An 18083-nucleotide genomic window follows, 5' to 3' on the forward strand; every position below is an offset into this window, starting at 1 on the left:
GGTCACAGTTGATACTGTTCAAACAGCATAGCAGTGTGCACAATCCTCATAGCGAGTATAGAAGAAAATAGTGACATACAGACTCTTTTTACTTACTATCACTGGATTAATACAGACGCCACTCTCTAGCAAGCCATTTTGTATCAGTTCTCACAAACTGTGAAAAAGCCTTCCGAATTGTCAATCGCTTGTTCGAAGAAAGGTTGATGTAATAGCGCAATAAGATGGAAAATAACATATTTCAACAAATTATACGGACAAAGGTTTTCTGTTTTAATTTCAAATTCAGCCCAGTTATTTCTTCATAACCTGAATCCACTCTTCTCGACTCCGTTTGTCATAAATTAGTCAATCTCACGCATGCATTTGTAACTAGATTTCTGTTCCTATTATTATGCCTGAGTGAGACCAAATATGGCGAAAGAGAGTGAAAAGAGTAGCTGAGCTTATTTTATCGTGCTTAGAAGCGTTCCGTCGTAGAAATGAAAGAAAACAACTGACATTGGCGAGCTTTCCAACGCATAGATATAAGAAGTAATGACAATGCTATCCCGGAAGCAATGAAAAAGAAATAAAATGTTCATCATAGTGGCGCAACCACGTTAAAAACGAGTTTGATGCGAAACAGTTAATTCAATCAATCAATCAATCAATATATTTAACGTGGTCGATACGCTTAGCTAAAAAGCTAGTTTACAGGTACGCCACGAAAAAATAGAGAAATTGAAAACGCTTGTATGATGATGTCACAAGCGAATTAATGAAGAAGCTGCCATGAGTTTTGCAGGAAGATCCAAACAGTTTTCACGAAAAAGCGAAACAAATTTTCATCACAGAATTGAGACTCCGCAGTGTACCTTGGGATTCCTGTCGAACCTCCCCTGGCAATACAGTAAAGTTTGTTAGCTTACAACTGGGTCTAGTATACTTGATACATTTTGAGTTCGGTCGTGGATCCATAAACAGGTAAGCCCCTGTTCATTTATTTGACTTGCAAAAGGGATAATCGATGACAAGATGAGAAAGTCATTGGAAATTTAACATATCTATCTCCTCTAACACTAAAGAAAAGTGCTTTACCACAATATCTAACCAAATCTTGATCCGTGCAATCCCAAATGATTATTTTATTTGATCTTCCAGAACAATCATCTTTTATTTTTGTCAACAACATATATCACTGTATTTCTTTGTGTCTAGCATGATGATTTATCGTAGTTCTTGTATCGATCTTGGAACTTGGAGTCGTACTTCTTGAAGCATCGTGCTGCCGCTGCGTCACATTCACACAGCTCCTTCTCACAACGAGAGTTCCCAAAGATAGATATCTCAGCTATTGGAGAGAAGCACAAGATTAGGGAAAATAATAAACAAAACTGCAACGGAACAGGCTTAAAACCATCGACTGACGAACAACTTTCCAGTTGACCCTAGGATGACTAGCGCTCGGTTATCGAAATGTTAATCACTAACAGCAGTCCTTGTTTAGGAATTCCTAACCTCTGCCGCACGATTACTTGCGAACTTAAGTTTGTTCACAGTAGAAAGCCACGGCAAACAGATCAAGTAGCTAGCTTTCAACCGTTATTTTTAAGGCCATGATGAACTGCCAAAATATCCTAGTTTAAGGTTCATCCTCATGTTAGTATGACTTACCACAACGAGTGCAGTCTTTTCTCTTGTAGACATTAGCGTAAACTCCTATTTCGAAGGGGCAAGTGCCTTTCTCTGTTATGTTATCATAACATCGGTCATGTATATAACAACATCTACGAACAAACAGGAAAACATTAACGGTATTGTAGAAACGATGATGAAATACTTTATTTTCCCGCTATCCGGAAATTAGAAGCAAAGAATGCACCATGATTAGTCAAAGTGTTTTCGATTTACTGCATTTCTACCTTACTATCAAGGTAAGGGACTGCGAATAACAAGCATCGAATCGAAAATACCTATTTGTTATCATTTATTCCCACCATTCGAATGGTAACTAATCTTTTAACTCAGGATTAGCGAGATTAATTACTTCAGTTTTGCAACTTCTCGGTGAGGTTTGAGTAATCTCAAACTACACAACACAAAAGAAGTGAAATACATATTTATAAAAGAAAATTAATTAATACTTTGCTCAACTTTTAATCCTGGGTTAGCGCTAACCAGCTTTCGAATAACTTGACCCAGTTCTTTAGAAATATATAAAAATTAACGTTTGACATAATGTGCTTTAGTTACTGATCAATCTCGTCCACAGGCGTTCCTTTTCCTCCAAATCCACACCAGCAGCCATAGCCGATATAATGAAGCGGATTTCTTTTGGTTTCACACAAGACCATAGCACCAAACTGGCCTAAATTTCTTTTCATCGGCTTCTGGAACCTGCCTGCGTAATATATCACAAAAAGGGGATATAACCAGTCAGTAAATTCCATATTGCAGCCAGATATGTTGACAGTATCAAGATACCTTTAATTTTTTTTAGCGAAATTTATTGTGATTCTGTAATTCTACACAAGTGAGTCCGCTAACAAAAGGAGTACAGAAGAGGTGAACGACTTGACATATCTTATACCAGTCGTTACCCCCTCCCCCCCAAAAAAAAAACAAACAAACGTAAAGTTTGGTGGCTATCTCCACTCTAAGACCAAAAAAGGCTACGTCGTGCTCGTTCTTTCATTAGAAGGAATCTTTATCCACATGTAGTAATTTGGATTATATTCATTACATTCAATTTCGAGAGGATTGTGAGTTAAATTGAGAGTCAAACTGGCCGCTAGTATAAGCTATATTCTAGATCTGGTGCTTCTTTTCTCATCGGTAATAAACAAAGACAACGACACTTTCATGCATATTGAACAAACAGTTACTGCGATTCCAGTTATTGCAATAAACTCTCTTAGGTAAGGTCTAGAAACCACTTCCTTTAATTTATGCCAGGTGTGTTCATATATTGACTTGACACGTATTTCTGTGTGTGTCGCATGAAATGAAGCAATTCGCACCCGTAGTTTTGTCAGTTCCAGAAGACCGCGATCAAGTGACGAGTGTGCCAGATAATTCAGTGTTAATCTGAAAGTTTAATCTTCTGAAAACTTTAACATCAACTTCGACTTCTTTATTGTGCACTGTTTACAGGGTTTACATTAGTTAGTATTATAAATATAAACAGAGAAATATTTGTGACACACGTTTAGGGAAAAGAGGGAAATTTTTCCATATAGCCCCATACATAGCCTACGAAAACAGCCGTCCTTCTTCGCTCCCGGCGAAACGCCACTCGGGCGGGGAGCGAAGAAGGACGGCTATTTTCGCAGGCTACCCTATACATTTATTATGTATGCAGAATGATTAATTATGTATGTACTCTATTGTATTTGAAGGCAAAAGCAACTCCCTAAGGCATTGAATATATACATGGCCGATAATTACTACTTGCTGTATGAATAAAAGAGGATTTCATTGTGCGCTGTCTTTTTGCCGATTCTCTTCTTGGCTAAACTCCATTCTTCTCTCTTTTTCTCCGCCATACTACCCAGGGTCCTTACGAATTTTTTTTTTCGTTTTTTCTTTGTACTCATGCTGGTCTCGAACCCCTTACCTTTCGCATACCTCTCGCTTACCAGTCTCTCTTCTACAACACTACACTACGTGGCTCAAAAAATCATTTTTATTTTACTTGACTCGTTAACGTTCCGAAAACTTTACATCACAATCACTTATTCTTCTGTTTAAGCATGTTTTACGCTGCACGAAAACATGCATTGGATTTTTAATCAACTGGGTCCCTGGTGGGTTTCGTTTCTTCTTGGTCGCGTTCACTTGAAAACTGACCCGATTCTACAAGAGTAGGCTTACACTATCGTTTACGTCAAAGCCCTTTTCACCGCTGTAAAAACGTCTCCGTAATCTTCTTCTCGATTGTTGAATGCTCTACCTCAGTTAAAGGCTACGACGTCTTTGACTGTTTGTCCTCGTACTGTGCAAGTGGAGGTGCCTTCCTTTAATTTATATCAGCTGTTCACGAAAGAAATATAGTCGATACTGATACAGCGAACATCGAACCTGCTCGCTTTTTCTGTAACATGGGTTCGAGAAGGATGGATACAACGAACTTCAGGAATTTCATCGCTAGATGACTGTTCGTGTTCCCTCAGCGTTGAAAGAAACAAAATACACCGTAGCAAATGAAAGCGTAATGGCCGAGGCTACGGCTTCTCGCAAGTAAATACGACACCACACAACTGAGGTAAGGAAGTGGTTTGTTGCACTGGATTGTCTTTAATTTACAGAATCAAAATACTCGCTGACTTTAACAACATTTTATAAGTAACTGCAAGCCGCCTTTACTCAGGCCTAAATCGCTATTTTTAAAGCATTTTTAACTGGCGTATGGACCTAATTCGCTATTTTCAAAGCAGTTTTAAGCCTGCGCTCAATTTAAAAATACGATAAATGAGCCAAAAAATGATATTTCGCTTTCGTTTTTTCGTGTTTCTAACCTAAAAGTTCTTTAAGAAATCGTCTCGTTTTTCCGCCGTGTTTTAGACCTAAAAACCGAAAAATTATTTAAGTCATAAAAGAATGAGAATTTTATAGTTATTGAAAGCGGATAAGTCTCAAAGGAGTTCTATTGCTTTGGTTATTGTTTAGTTAAACAAAGAACTGTATGCATATTCACACAGTTTCTTCTGACAACGAGAGTTCCCAATGATGGATCTCTCAGCTGTGGGAGAGTAGCATGGACAAAAATATTAGAAAAAATAGTAAACAAAAGCACTGCAACGGAGAAAATTTTAACAGAATCAACTGACGAACGACTTTTCTTTTGAATCTAGGAAGACTAACGCTCAGGTATCGAAATGTTAATCACTAACAACAGTCCTTTTTCAGGAATTCCTAGCCTCTACTTGACGATTACTGGCGAACTTAAGTTTGTTTGCAGTAGAAAGCCGCAGCAGACAGATCAAGTGGTTTTCTGTCGTTGTTTTTAAGAACATAATGAACAAAAAGATCCTAGTTTCACCCGCTGCTAGTATGACTTACCACGACGCGAGCAACCTTTTACAATGTAGACAGTAGTATACACTGCTTCTTTGAAGGGACAAATCTTTTTCTTTGATATCTTACTATAACATTGGTCGTGGACATAACAACATCTACGAACAAACAGGAAAACATTAACGGGATGTACCGTAATTATTCAGTCAAAATGCTTTAGGTTTGCTTTTTTTTCTACCTCACGATCAGAGCTGCGACTAGCATGCATCGAAAATTCCTGTTAAGTATCATTTCATTCCCATCACGCGAAGGGTTACCAACCTTAAACAGTTTTTTTTTTAAGATATAAATATTAACGTTTAAACTAATGTTCTTTGATTACCGATCAATCTCGTCCACAGGCGTCCCTTTTCCTCCAAATCCTCTCCAGCAACCATAGCCGTTATATTCAAGCGGATTTCTCTTAGTTTCACACAAGACCATAGCACCAAACTGGGCTACATTTCTTTTCGATGGTGTCTGGAACCTGCCTGTGTAATACATCAGAAAAAACGAGGATATAACAAGTTAGTAGATTCCGTCTTGCAACCAAACAATGCTAACAGTATCGATATACATCTATCTCTACTGTTCAGCGAAATTTGGTGCAGTTCTTTACACGTGAGTCCAGAAACATAAGGAGTACGGAGGATATGACTTAATTCGTCTTCCCAGATAAAAAAAAATATATATACTTACGATTGCTGGTTTTCCCACTCCAAGAACAAAACAAAAAGAAGCAACAACTTCGTGTTCGTTCGTTCACTAAAAGGAATCTTCATTAACATATAGTAATTTTAATTATATTTAATTCCGAGAGGCTTTTTTCACCCGTAAAAGTATATTCCAATAACCTTTTTAAGAAAGGACTGGAATCACTCCCTTTCATAAAAGCTAGGTGTGTATATTTTTACTTGACATGCATTTCTGTTCATGAAATGAAACAATAGCGTCCTTTCCACGATTAATTTTTCTCATTTGCACTACAATGTATAATCCAACGTGGATGCGAGGCAATTTCGAGCTTAAACTACAAAACATATACAGCTGTTTCGAGAAAGGTTGTCGGATGAAAGTGTCAAGCTTACGCGACAAGACCGAATGGTAGTATTCACTGGGACTTTGCGTACTGAAGGAAATCTACAAATTTGTATTTTTGCACGCTAAGTATTAGCAAGGATACATCAGATATTCAAACTCATGAGAGAATTTTTTCTCTCACTACTAAATAACTTAAAGTTTAAAAATCTTCCAAAAGTCAACGTGGCGGAAAGTACCTTGGTTCCAAAAGCCTAAAGATAAAGAAAACCTAAGAAATGACGTTCGCCATGTTTTTACATCTGATGAAATATTCAGGGCGTTCAGCCGCTCTCTACTTCTACCCATAGTCAACTGTACTAACTTTCGGGGTTGTCACGAACTCTTTTACGTTTTATTCCGACCACCTTTTTCGAAACAGCCGTACAGCCCGAAATTGCTTCACATTCATGTTAGATTATGGTGTAATGCAAATGAGAAAAGTTAACCGTGAACTGAAAAGGCTATTCTCACTCGTGTTTTTCTTTCTAGAAGGCTGCACTCACGTGGTAAGTGCCGTCAAATAATTAAATGCAAATCTGACAGTTTAATTTTCCTCTGACACATTTTACGTTAGTTTTAACAGCTGCGTTCACAAATGATATGATTTTTAGTTTTGAACGATTAACATCTAAGAAAAAAAAAAAAGAAATTAAGGATAGAAAAATACATTTTTGATCACCCTCTGTTTTCACTGGCTTGAAACACGCTGCTAATTCCAGTTGGCATTAGGAAGATCACCCTCTATTAACATGCATGCACTTTATAACTTGCCTGTGTTATACATCTAGTATTAAGTCAAGGGAATTCAAATATATACTTAGTACCGATAGCCCTCTAATAGCACTTCACTGAGAACCTTGAAACCAAGAGGACTTTGGGAGGATAACCGTTCTGGTAGTTGCTCATGCCTGAACCTCACGGCTGTTTAGATGACACCCGGCAATCGCGGCCGATGAAAACGATCCAAACTGACCCTGCGTGTTAATCCACTAAAACAGGTTTCACAAAAAAGAGTTTAAACAAAATGAGTCTAGAACGCAACAGAATATGCAGAAGGTGGGAACCAGAATGGATACATGTAATAAACTAACTGCTAAACTCTTCCTTTCAACAAGAATGGAATAATGATTTTAAAGTGGGAATGATTATTGATACTTCACTGAAGTATCACATGAACTGTCTCCACTATAAGCTGTTATTAGCGAAGTAAAGGTCATTCTCGGAGTGTATTCAGAGTAGATTAAATCCTTACACGTGTCCTGCCAATAGCAGGTGTCCAACTTCTAGACTTTATATGCCATGCGTTGTATAATCAAACACTTTGTGAAGCAAGGAAAAGAATTTCATTTAATTTTAATTTAATTCCACAGCTACGGCTGCCACTGTGGAATAGGAGGAAGAGGAGAGCCTTTGGACGGAATTGATAGGTATAACTAAGGCATCTTTCTGTGCGTAAAAAAAACATACAACGAAAATGTGAACCTATAAGAAAGAGACTTCTGTCCCTTTGAAATTGTTGTTGAAATGTTTGGTGGCCATAATATACAAGGACGAATTCTTTGCATATCGAACTTCTTTTAATGCTTTTAAAACGGACTTTAAGGCAAAAAGGTATTTAAGGCTTCATTGAAAGCTATTGGAATTAGAAACACTATAAGGTATAATTGAACTACAAAAAAGGCGACTATATTATAATCAGTTTGTTCCGTTCCCTAGCGCTCGAGTCTTCGTTTCTTTGGGTTGCCGGCCTAAGAGAACAAGATTAATATGCTTAGTAATCTGGCTCAAGACAAATCTTAGCTCTTGGTCAAAATGCTTCTTTTAAAAATACCTTCTTTGCAGGTGTTGTCCTGACCATGACCAATGTTATGATGCCATCATCGACAACAAAATTTGCGGTTCCCTTAAAAGTGCCGTCTATCTAATCTTCTACTGGAGAAACGGCTATTCGAACTGTGGTAAGTCATACTTGGGAAATAAAAATACAAGTTAACCAAGAAAAGAGGTGCACACGGAAGGTGATTTCTGTTGCATAGACTTTCCACAGTACATGAAATGATTTTTATTGTCTTCTATGGCATGTTTCATGATTTCTCTTGACTGACTAACTGACTGACTGACTGATTAATTGATTGATTAATTGATTGATTAATTGATTGATTGATTGATTGATTGATTAAAAGATTGAAATGATTGATTGATTGATTGATTGATTTGTTCATTTCATTTCAGTGTTATCTTCCCACCACACTTTTTCCTAACACAAAGAACCTTTATCTACTTTCTTCCCATGAGTCATTGTAGTTTCGGACAAAAGTAAATTCATGCATTAGTCAATTACCAATGTATCATCTCCAAAATAAGAGAGTAATAAGTGTAGGAAAAGTTTATTATATTAATCTATTAAAAAATAGTTTGGAATAATTTTACTTTTTATTTTTCCTTGCAGCTTCAAGGCGTCTTAACACTGCTTGTCAGAAAGCTCTTTGTGAATGCGATGGTACGGCAGCAAGATGCTTTAAACGGAACGAGTTCTCATTCCATAGTCGAAGTATAAACTACAATAAATTACTATGCTGAAAAGTGTATGAAATATTGTCTTAGATACTTAATTGTGGCTCATTAGGCCGGTACATGTTTCTTCACTGCTAATCGATCGTTGTAGCCCTCTCATCCTAACTTTTAATCACCAGCGTGTTCGAACCTGCTACAATGTCAGTTTCAGATTATACTACTTCACACCTTCAAGTTTAAATTATTGACAAAAAAGGAAGGGAAGGAAGGGGGAATTGTTACCTTATTAATAACCAGAGTGATGCGGAAAATGATATTGTTTCTGTTGCCCTCAAATTTATCTTCATTGTAAGAGTGAAATCTCATATGCTGAAATGGCACACCGTGTTTCGCATGAGTGTACTGAACGAGCGTTGTAGCTAAATGACGATATCTTGGATAAATAACTGATCGCTTTCATTCTTGCTTTCGCGTTTACTTGATAGAGTAACAGTGTGACAGAATGAATTACTATCTGACTGACTGACTGACTGACTGACTGAATGGATAAATGAATGAATGATTAACTGACTGACTGACTGATTGATTGATTGATTGATTGATTGATTGATTGATTAACTGATTGATTTCTGAGCATTATCAGGGACGATCATGGCATAGAAATAACCAACAAATGGTCATTACTAGAACAATTTCTGGCTGTTGGCAAAGTTATATCCGTTCTATCTCGCAGAAGAAAATGTCGCAATTTTTCTTTCCCCGACGACTGCCCACAACTATATGTACTCTAAATTTGCAACACACTACACCTCTCAATTGGGCGGTTGGATGTGGTCGTTGGGTAAAATCGTCACCCTCACGTGGGTGGAGGGGCTTGGACGATTGAGAGACACAGCTGCGAACACATGCATTCTGCCCAACTAGTAGCTAATCCCTGTAAAAAACTCATCTTGTGGGTTAGGGTGAAGTTACATCAGGTGAGTACCTCTGAATTTCACGCCCGGCTCAGTTCAACTTCTTCTGGAAACCAATTTGAAAGCCTCTGAGAAGACGGGGTGAACTAGATGTTGTAGTTGCCAGTTGTGTTTAAAGTTTATTAATATTTTATCATTTATCTTTATTTCCTGTCATTTCAGTTTACAAAACGCATGTAATCCGCAAAAAACTGAATTAATCCAGCGCTTCAGTTACCGAATCCGAGATAAAACTCATGTCTAATTTGATTCAGAATTACTTATTCAGAACGAATATTCTTTATATCTTTTAACATTTTGAAGTATCATAGTTGTAATAAGATGCATTGTAAACGGCCTGGCTGAAACATAGTGCGGCGGCGCTGTCACATTCACACACGGCATTTTTACATTCTACGTCAACTTTGTCTTCCCACGAGGGGTAATAGGAGATGGGATCTGAAATGAATAAAAATAAATAAATAAGGAAATAAATAAGGAAAAATTAAAATCAATAGATAAATAAGCGAATCTACATTGACGTCACTGTTTACACTTTCCTCATAAGCATCTGACTTTCCTTAAAGGAAGCAACATTCTACATAGAAATTGAGTCAAAACATTTCAAAGAGCTCATGAAACGAGGCAATAAACGACACTTTTAGCTCTTTGAGTTTATATTGACGGAGAAATTGACTTCGAAACGTGGAAAAAGCGCTGATAAGCTCAGCCCACACGTCGCTTTTTGTTTGGAAAATTATGATTTTTCACCTCATGGCACACCAAAGTATATCATCTGAGTTTTTTTTATTCAGTTACATACCACACTGCCTGCATCTTTGGTATTGATAATACACGGTATAAACATGAAATGGGTAAAAACATTTGGTGTACATATGAGAGTCGTAACATTTATCATGAATCTTGCAGCATCTAGAAAACATAAGTAATAGAGAATAACACAATAAAAAGTCACTTAGCATGTTATTTCCCTCCAACCAAGAGTGATCAGAGCTTAGGTGTACAATCTAAATTTGCGATTAGCTAAACGTAAAATCCTTTGATACTATTTATTATGTAATTACCACAAATGTATTCTCTTCTTTACTTTGAATAAATCCAAAATTGGCGAGTCTAATACTTTTGAGGGAAAATGCGGGGCTTATTATCAATTCGATCCTTCCCTCAGTTTGTGTCGTGAAGTACGCTGGACGAAAAACACGGATCGTGATCTGGAAAAAAATTACCAAAAATTCCCATCTCTGGATGATGCTTTGATGGCTTCTTACTTTGATGGCGTCATGGGATTTTCGTACCATAACAGAACATAGGTAAAGCCTTCTGAATGTGATTGACCTTTTCTCTCTCTCTCTCTCTCTCTCTCTCTCTCTCTCTCTCTCTCTCTCTCTCTCTCTCTCTCTCTCTCTAAATAAGAGCAACTTTGATAAAGATACACTTCATTTATATTCCATGGTGGGATTATAACTCGATACCACTTATTCGTGTGTTTCTTATTTTTACATACTTGTCTACCTCATCCACAGGCTCTCCCTTTCCTTCCGCACCACACCAGCAGCTATAGTCACTGTAACTAAAGCGACTTCTGTTTGTCATGCAGTTCACCATGTTACCAAATTGGTACAAATTACGAGCTTTTATAGAAAATGAGAAACAAAAAATATTAATGAACACAGGTAAACAAGTGTCAAAAATCTCAAATTTGACCTCCGAACAAAGCAACTTTACATCATCCGGCAAGAGAAATACGCTGGTAGTATTACTGTACGAGTATCTTCAATTTAAAAGGGTTGTGGATGGTCGTCTTTTCGTTTAGGCGTGTGGTTATATCGTAGAATTTGGTTCACTATAAAAAAAAAAAAAACAAACAAAAACAAAAAAAAAACAAAACGAAACGAAACAAAACAAAACAAATACACAACATAACTTTTTCTTATTAAAACGGTCGCTCTTTGTTTTTCGGGATTCTTTCCGAGGTTAAAATTGATTTTAAAATCGACGTTTTGGAACGTTTTTACTAGCCTTCTTCGGGAATTGAATGTACCTTTTAACTTAACAGATGAGAGGTGGAAGTATCGGAGATAAAATTACGTTTTCTATATGATTGAGCAATTCATTCGACGCCTAAATAAAAAGTTGTTAATTAGTTTCATTTTGAAAACGTCATTGACAGAGATCTAACCCATACAAACCGAAACTGTCGCTACTAGTAACTTCTATTAAAGTTACCGCCTGAGTATGATCATAAAACTTCAAGCACTGTCCTTACCTTATTTTGGAGTGGAATACAAAGAACCACACAAGCTACAATGGCCAGTGTAACATACAGTAATTGTAGTGAGAGTATCTTGGGTATCTTTGTTCAAGAACAACAGACCTGCTTATGGCTCAGTTATAGACAGAACTAACTACAACCAGGTAGATAAGGGATGAATCACGTCTGACTACATGCTTGAGACAAAACTTTTTCATCTGTGATTTTCATATGGAAACTGGACATACGCAGAACTTAAAAGCCGTTATAACACCTGTCATACAGTTTAAACTAAACTGTTACTTTCAAATTAACACTTTGTCACTTTGACAAGTAAAACAAACCTTCCGCATACTTTTGTTTACAAAAGAGCATTTACTTTTAACAGTTTTCCTTTTTTTATATAGATCCATTTCTGTCTGAGTACCAATCTCTGGTTTATTTACTTCTCTGTTTTGGAGAGACGCAAATGATATATCTCTTTGATCATGAAAGAATACTAGTTTAATGAGTAAAAATCTGCTCACGTTTCTACTTTTTCTAAAGACATCATCGTAGGCATTCTAACTGTAATCAAAAGTTCCTAACAGAAATACATAATCACCTTAGATTTATATGTTGTTGATAAGCTCTATAATACCAATTTCTTCCAGTATTTCTTCTTTTTGGGGTGACTCTAGAGAGTACTTTATTGATTTCTTTTTTCTTTTTTTTTTTTGTCATCTTAGATGAAAACCATATAAAATTATTTACCCAGCCTCCTGACGTACATATATTTCGTACTTTGTTTATTGAGACTTTTGCTGAATCTTTCGTTCACGAGGGTTCTTTAATTTCATTTTATTTTTCATATATTTTTCACATTCCCTTTTTCTCTATGGAGAAAAACTTGAACGTAGGCTGAGTTCATTTCCCAACCGAAACTTGCCGAGTTTCATCGCTCAGTACAATTGTTGACTATCGCCAAAACGATCACCAGGATGTACAAAACCTGACCCAGATTGAGAGGTTTCCAGATCTCACCCAAATTGCATTCTTATCATATCACTTTATGCCTGAAGGATTTTTATATTTGTACAACTGAAAAATTGAACCGGACTGAAATCATATTGGTCTAGCTCAGCGAAAGAGATTCTCCTTTAATGTTTGTTTCGTTATTTGTTTGTCTTTGTTCTTTTTTTTAATTAAGTACTAAGAATTTAAATGTAAAGTAGACACAGTTTGCAGACTACATTGATCTTTTAAAATATTGGTCGAAAATTAAACCCTGTGACAGCATTTTGACTACAGCTTGAACACATAAAAGCAATTTGATCGCGGTAACCTTGGTTGGTTTATATTTGGGCTGACTTTTATTTTTGAAGAATAGCAGACTTCACAGTGTTTTGAAAGAAAATTTATTTTCTTTCATTTCATTTTGCTTTTTATCGCATGTGTTATATCTTATGTCGGAATTCAAGTCAACATTTTGAAGTGTCGTAGTCGATATATGCTGCGTCGAAGCTTTCTTTAGCGAAATATTCTGCAGCTTTGCTGTCGTATTCACAAAGAGCTCTCTTGCAAGCGGCATCCGGGTCATCAGGCGGATAGCTGGATTCGGGTTCTAAGATTGTAATTAAACAAACAAATAGATAAATGCAGGGCAAGTACTACCTTAAATAACTCTCTCTTTTTCCAGGGCACTACAATTTTAAAGTTTCCTGTTCTTCAACTTCCTGTTGTATGAGCTTCAGCTATAAAATAGTAAAACTGCCACCATTCTTGCATAAGTAAAGAGCCACGTATAAGAACCTACATTTTTCAGTACAGGTCAACCTGAATAGGTTCTTATATATCGGGTGTTTGGTTGGAACAACGCTGTTTAGGTTCTTAGTTAGGTTCTTATTTTATTCAGAGATTTAAAGGCAACTCAATACATCAAGTAAGAATTGAATTGCGCTGATCTTACAAATGAGAATCTGTTTCAAATTTCAGGCTGAATGGGTTTGTCTAATTTCAAAATTTCAGCCTGTACGTTCCTGGGATCCACTGGTTTCTTATGCGTGGATGTAAAGTGTATGACGATGGTTGAGAGCAAGCTGTGTAACAAGAACTATAAGTGGGCACAGGCTATCTTTATAACTTGTTGCGTTCACAACATGAACATGAATCAGTCATTAGTCACGGTCCAAGTCTTAAACAAAGTTATGGTCTTGATCTGCGTTCCAGCCAAGTGGTCATCAGGCAGGGACGGCGTCTATGTCCAGTTTCCGTAACATGAAGCGACTAGGAGTCCGATTTCTAATGGATGCTAATCCATCACAGGGTTGCATCCAGCATGCATACAGCTCGCCCGTAAGCATTTTTTTTTTTTTCACTTGAATGAAGAGAGGCTCTGTGGAAGATTGGTGTTTTACCCAACTTAAACACAGTAAAATGACCACGACAGGGCTCGAACCCGAACCGTTCGATCTGCAATCCAGGGCACTTACCATTAGTTCAAGGCGCCTTGAAGGTAAAGTACTTTGAATGAATTGAATTGCAGTTGTTTGTTTCAGTTTTTGTTCTTTTTAAGCTAGTGAGTCTAGTGAGAGTCGTATTATCTATTTGGCCCGATTGATTGGACTCGACCTTCCAAGGTGCTTTCCTTCCGGAACTAAATCATGATGTAGACTGACGTAAAAGGTTAAGACAACACAAAACATCGATTTGATCTGTAGGACAGTTTCTTACCACATGTATTACACCCAGTGTAAAGGTAAGTAGCAGAATATGGCATCCACCAATTAGAACAGATATTGTTTGTAACCAAATAGTCGTAACAATAATCATGTGTATAGCAACACCTGCGATACAAATAAGGACAAACCATTTAATAATTCATTCCCTGAAGCCTGGTTCACACTTGTGAGATAAGCATAACACAAGTGAAATAAGCACAAGCATAAGCACAAGAAAAAGAAACATGTTCCTTTTTTCTCGTGCTTGCGCTTATGCTTATTTCACTTGTGTTATGCTTATCTCACAAGCGCGAATCAAGCTTTAGTGAACAGTAAATGATCTCTTCGCACAATATCGATTCATCATAAAATAGAAACACCGCGAGAAAGGTGAGAAGTATATATTATTTCATCGCCTAGAGGAGAGATTGCTTTAAGAGCAGCTTCGCCTAAATATCAACTAGACTTGGAAATAGCGAAAAAATCGAATTTCTTCAAACTCGCCCAGAATGAAGCCCTACGGGCACTAGTTACAAAAATATCGTTTTAAGTTCGATAAATCAAAAATTATTTTTTTCCGCAATTTTTTCGTTTCGATGCCCCAAATCGGCCAAAATCCATCGAAAATAAGCGGCATATTCAGAGGCTCGTAAACTCAAAAGTAAAAATCTTCATTACAAACTGACTGCACGTCGTATTTGTACTTCCTTTTTTGTCTATTTAGAGCTAAATAGATCGTGATTTGATTAGAACTTAAATATTTGACGAATTTCCTAAATTAACGACCCAAGACAGCTTTACAAGAGGTCTACATTTAGCCTATTTTCAAATGCTAAAAAGGCGTTCTGGTACACGGCTTTTCCCAAAACGACTAGTTTGGTGTAAAAGAGCATTCTTTCTTCTTCAAATTAGTGAAATAAAATTTTTGGGTAAATAAAATCGCGAGCGCTGAGATAGCGAACTAAATGCAGCACTTCTTCCTGAAAACGTGACCTTTGACCCGAGCGTAACGAAACCGATTACTGCAAGAAAACCCGGAAGAAAAGCAAACGCTTCGTTATTTTGAAACAATTCCTAGTGATATCTCTCCGAAACCATGATTGCAAGAAACTATTTCCAGATATGAAATCTTACAGGGTCAAAAAAGGAGCTAAAGGGCGCATTTTGACACAATAACTCTGTTTGCTCAGTAACTACTGAGTGAACAAAGTAGAATCAAGCACTTTTAAAAGGTAATGGGAAACTTACTCAGTCTGCACGGTCTGCAGTGTTTTGGCGTGACCGATACTACGCAGTATTCGAACGTGACAGTAACTACTGAGTGAACAAAGTAGAATCAAGCACTTTTAAAAGGTAATGGAACTTGACTCTAGCTTCTAACTGTTCATGAAGACAGCCAATTTCACTTTACATTTTTGGGGATTGTTTATTTCGGGGTTGCCCATGGAAACTGTCAGTTGAGTTAAGTGAGTTTTAGGACAAACATGCGGTCGGCATGTGCATGGAATTTAAGCTAATTTATAGCAGCGGGCAGGTCACGGAACATTAAACATTTCTTCTTTTAGAGGTTTTCAAATCTGGATCCTGCTTCTTTTGAAGGTTAATCCAAGAAGACGACTCTTCTATTAATATAAATATTCAGGTAAGTATCGCCTAACATACTTCAAGTTTGCAAATTTCACTGGAATTCGTTAACGGTCATTGACTTCAATTTTCAGCAAACAGAGTTATTGTGTCAAAATGCGCCCTTTAGCTCCTTTTTTGACCCTGTAGGATTTCATATCTGGAAATAGTTTCTTGCAATCATGGTTTCGGAGAGATATCACTAGAAATTGTTTCAAAATAACGAAGCGTTTGCTTTTCTTCCGGGTTTTCTTGCAGTAATCGGTTTCGTTACGCTCGGGTCAAAGGTCACGTTTTCAGGAAGAAGTGCTGCATTTAGTTCGCTATCTCAGCGCTCGCGATTTTATTTACCCAAAAATTTTATTTCACTAATTTGAAGAAGAAAGAATGCTCTTTTACACCAAACTAGTCGTTTTGGGAAAAGCCGTGTACCAGAACGCCTTTTTAGCATTTGAAAATAGGCTAAATGTAGACCTCTTGTAAAGCTGTCTTGGGTCGTTAATTTAGGAAATTCGTCAAATATTTAAGTTCTAATCAAATCACGATCTATTTAGCTCTAAATAGACAAAAAAGGAAGTACAAATACGACGTGCAGTCAGTTTGTAATGAAGATTTTTACTTTTGAGTTTACGAGCCTCTGAATATGCCGCTTATTTTCGATGGATTTTGGCCGATTTGGGGCATCGAAACGAAAAAATTGCGGAAAAAAATAATTTTTGATTTATCGAACTTAAAACGATATTTTTGTAACTAGTGCCCGTAGGGCTTCATTCTGGGCGAGTTTGAAGAAATTCGATTTTTTCGCTATTTCCAAGTCTAGTTGATATTTAGGCGAAGCTGCTCTTAATAACTTCAATGTTCTGACCTACCAATTCTGCTAACGAAAAGGCAAATTTACATAACGAAAGACGTAACAGACTTATAATTTACGCTTGCTCTGCAATTTTGTTTTGGGGAAAAGTATGAAACACATAAAGAAAGAATTGCATGCAGAGCTTGAAAACGAAATAAAGCTTTCCAAGATGAGTATAGAGTCGGGTGGAGCTCTCAATCTCTGACTCAGACTCAGGCTCAGACGGAAAGACTAGGAACGAAATTGCTGATGCTGTTCGAATCTTACACATAGGCACTGTTTAATGCAGACATTCCCAACAGGAAAACGCTTGCATAACCTGGCAGAGTTTGCATATTTGCGTATTATTAAATACCTGTCAGTTTCATCCACAGGAGTTCCTGATCCTCCATATCCACACCAGCAACCATAATCATAATAATCCCAGGCGCTCCGGTTTGTAGCACAATCGATCATCATTGCAAACTGATACAGGTTTCGCTCTTTGAAATGAAGGAATAAATGTTACTTTTAAGTAACACAGTGTCAGACATTTAGTACCATAGCTTGACTTGAGCAAGATTATGTTTGTTTACGACTCACGTATGGGTTGACGGTCAGTTCAATTTTGTCAGGATTATTTTTTGGATATATTATTTATTTACTACTCACAAGTGCAAAATCATTTTCTAATTGACAATATGTCACTCATCAGAATATTGAGAGGGAAGACTCAGGAACCTTTCTGGGTTTTGGAGCACCCCTTTACTAAATGATAAGAACAACTCGGGCAAACTATGAAATTGCAATGAACTGTACATGTACTAGGGTTAGGAAAGTATTGTTACCCAATAATATTCAACAGAACAAGCAAAACAATACAAAAACGTACCAAATACAAATCTTACATTTCTGTACTCCATTTGTAACGGTAAAAGTGTGAAAATCGATTTACATCGGACAGGACGGAGTTTCAGATCGCTAGGCGAGGATCGCGAAAATCACCAAAAAGTGATGGACAACCTGGTTTCAAGACGGCCTAAAAATCTTATAGACATGTTTAGTGTAGCGAG

General features: G+C 37.1%; 4 protein-coding genes across 6 annotated transcripts; 1 reads left to right on the forward strand and 3 right to left on the reverse strand.

The window, feature by feature from the left end:
• Positions 1-1103: 1103 nt before the first annotated feature.
• LOC110061776 (phospholipase A2-like) lies at positions 1104-6071 on the reverse strand. 3 transcript variants are annotated; one of them, XM_089298364.1, is made up of 6 exons: positions 5737-6071; positions 5381-5528; positions 5044-5156; positions 2236-2383; positions 1657-1769; positions 1104-1333 (listed from the first exon to the last, which is right to left on the reverse strand). In XM_089298364.1, exons 2-6 carry the CDS (start codon positions 5479-5481, stop codon positions 1197-1199), a joined length of 612 nt encoding a protein of 203 aa, XP_089154490.1. In that variant the 5' UTR covers positions 5482-5528; positions 5737-6071; the 3' UTR covers positions 1104-1196. The 3 variants fall into 3 exon arrangements, with proteins under 3 accessions (XP_089154490.1, XP_020624284.2, XP_089154486.1); XM_020768625.2 differs by lacking the exon at positions 5044-5156 and having other exon boundaries at positions 5737-6043; XM_089298360.1 differs by lacking the exon at positions 5737-6071 and having other exon boundaries at positions 5381-5691.
• Positions 6072-6078: 7 nt separating this feature from the next.
• LOC110061783 (phospholipase A2-like) lies at positions 6079-8703 on the forward strand. Its single transcript, XM_089298369.1, has 5 exons — positions 6079-6141; positions 6607-6623; positions 7488-7544; positions 7960-8075; positions 8567-8703. The coding sequence occupies exons 1-5, from the start codon at positions 6139-6141 to the stop codon at positions 8695-8697; spliced, it is 324 nt and encodes a 107-aa protein (XP_089154495.1). The 5' UTR covers positions 6079-6138; the 3' UTR covers positions 8698-8703.
• An 805-nt stretch (positions 8704-9508) lies between these two features.
• On the reverse strand, positions 9509-11486 carry LOC110061782 (basic phospholipase A2 3-like). The gene is made up of 3 exons (XM_020768630.2): positions 11110-11486; positions 10408-10517; positions 9509-10043 (listed from the first exon to the last, which is right to left on the reverse strand). Exons 1-3 carry the CDS (start codon positions 11208-11210, stop codon positions 9895-9897), a joined length of 360 nt encoding a protein of 119 aa, XP_020624289.2. The 5' UTR covers positions 11211-11486; the 3' UTR covers positions 9509-9894.
• A 1065-nt stretch (positions 11487-12551) lies between these two features.
• On the reverse strand, positions 12552-17513 carry LOC149118569 (acidic phospholipase A2 S9-53F-like). Its single transcript, XM_089298390.1, has 3 exons — positions 17387-17513; positions 14569-14681; positions 12552-13459 (listed from the first exon to the last, which is right to left on the reverse strand). Exons 1-3 carry the CDS (start codon positions 17488-17490, stop codon positions 13317-13319), a joined length of 360 nt encoding a protein of 119 aa, XP_089154516.1. The 5' UTR covers positions 17491-17513; the 3' UTR covers positions 12552-13316.
• Between the last annotated feature and the right edge of the window lie 570 nt (positions 17514-18083).

Source organism: Orbicella faveolata, unplaced genomic scaffold (genome assembly GCF_042242905.1).
Source record: "Orbicella faveolata isolate gen_17 unplaced genomic scaffold, um_ofav_v1 contig_1, whole genome shotgun sequence".
Taxonomy (NCBI): domain Eukaryota; kingdom Metazoa; phylum Cnidaria; class Anthozoa; order Scleractinia; family Merulinidae; genus Orbicella; species Orbicella faveolata.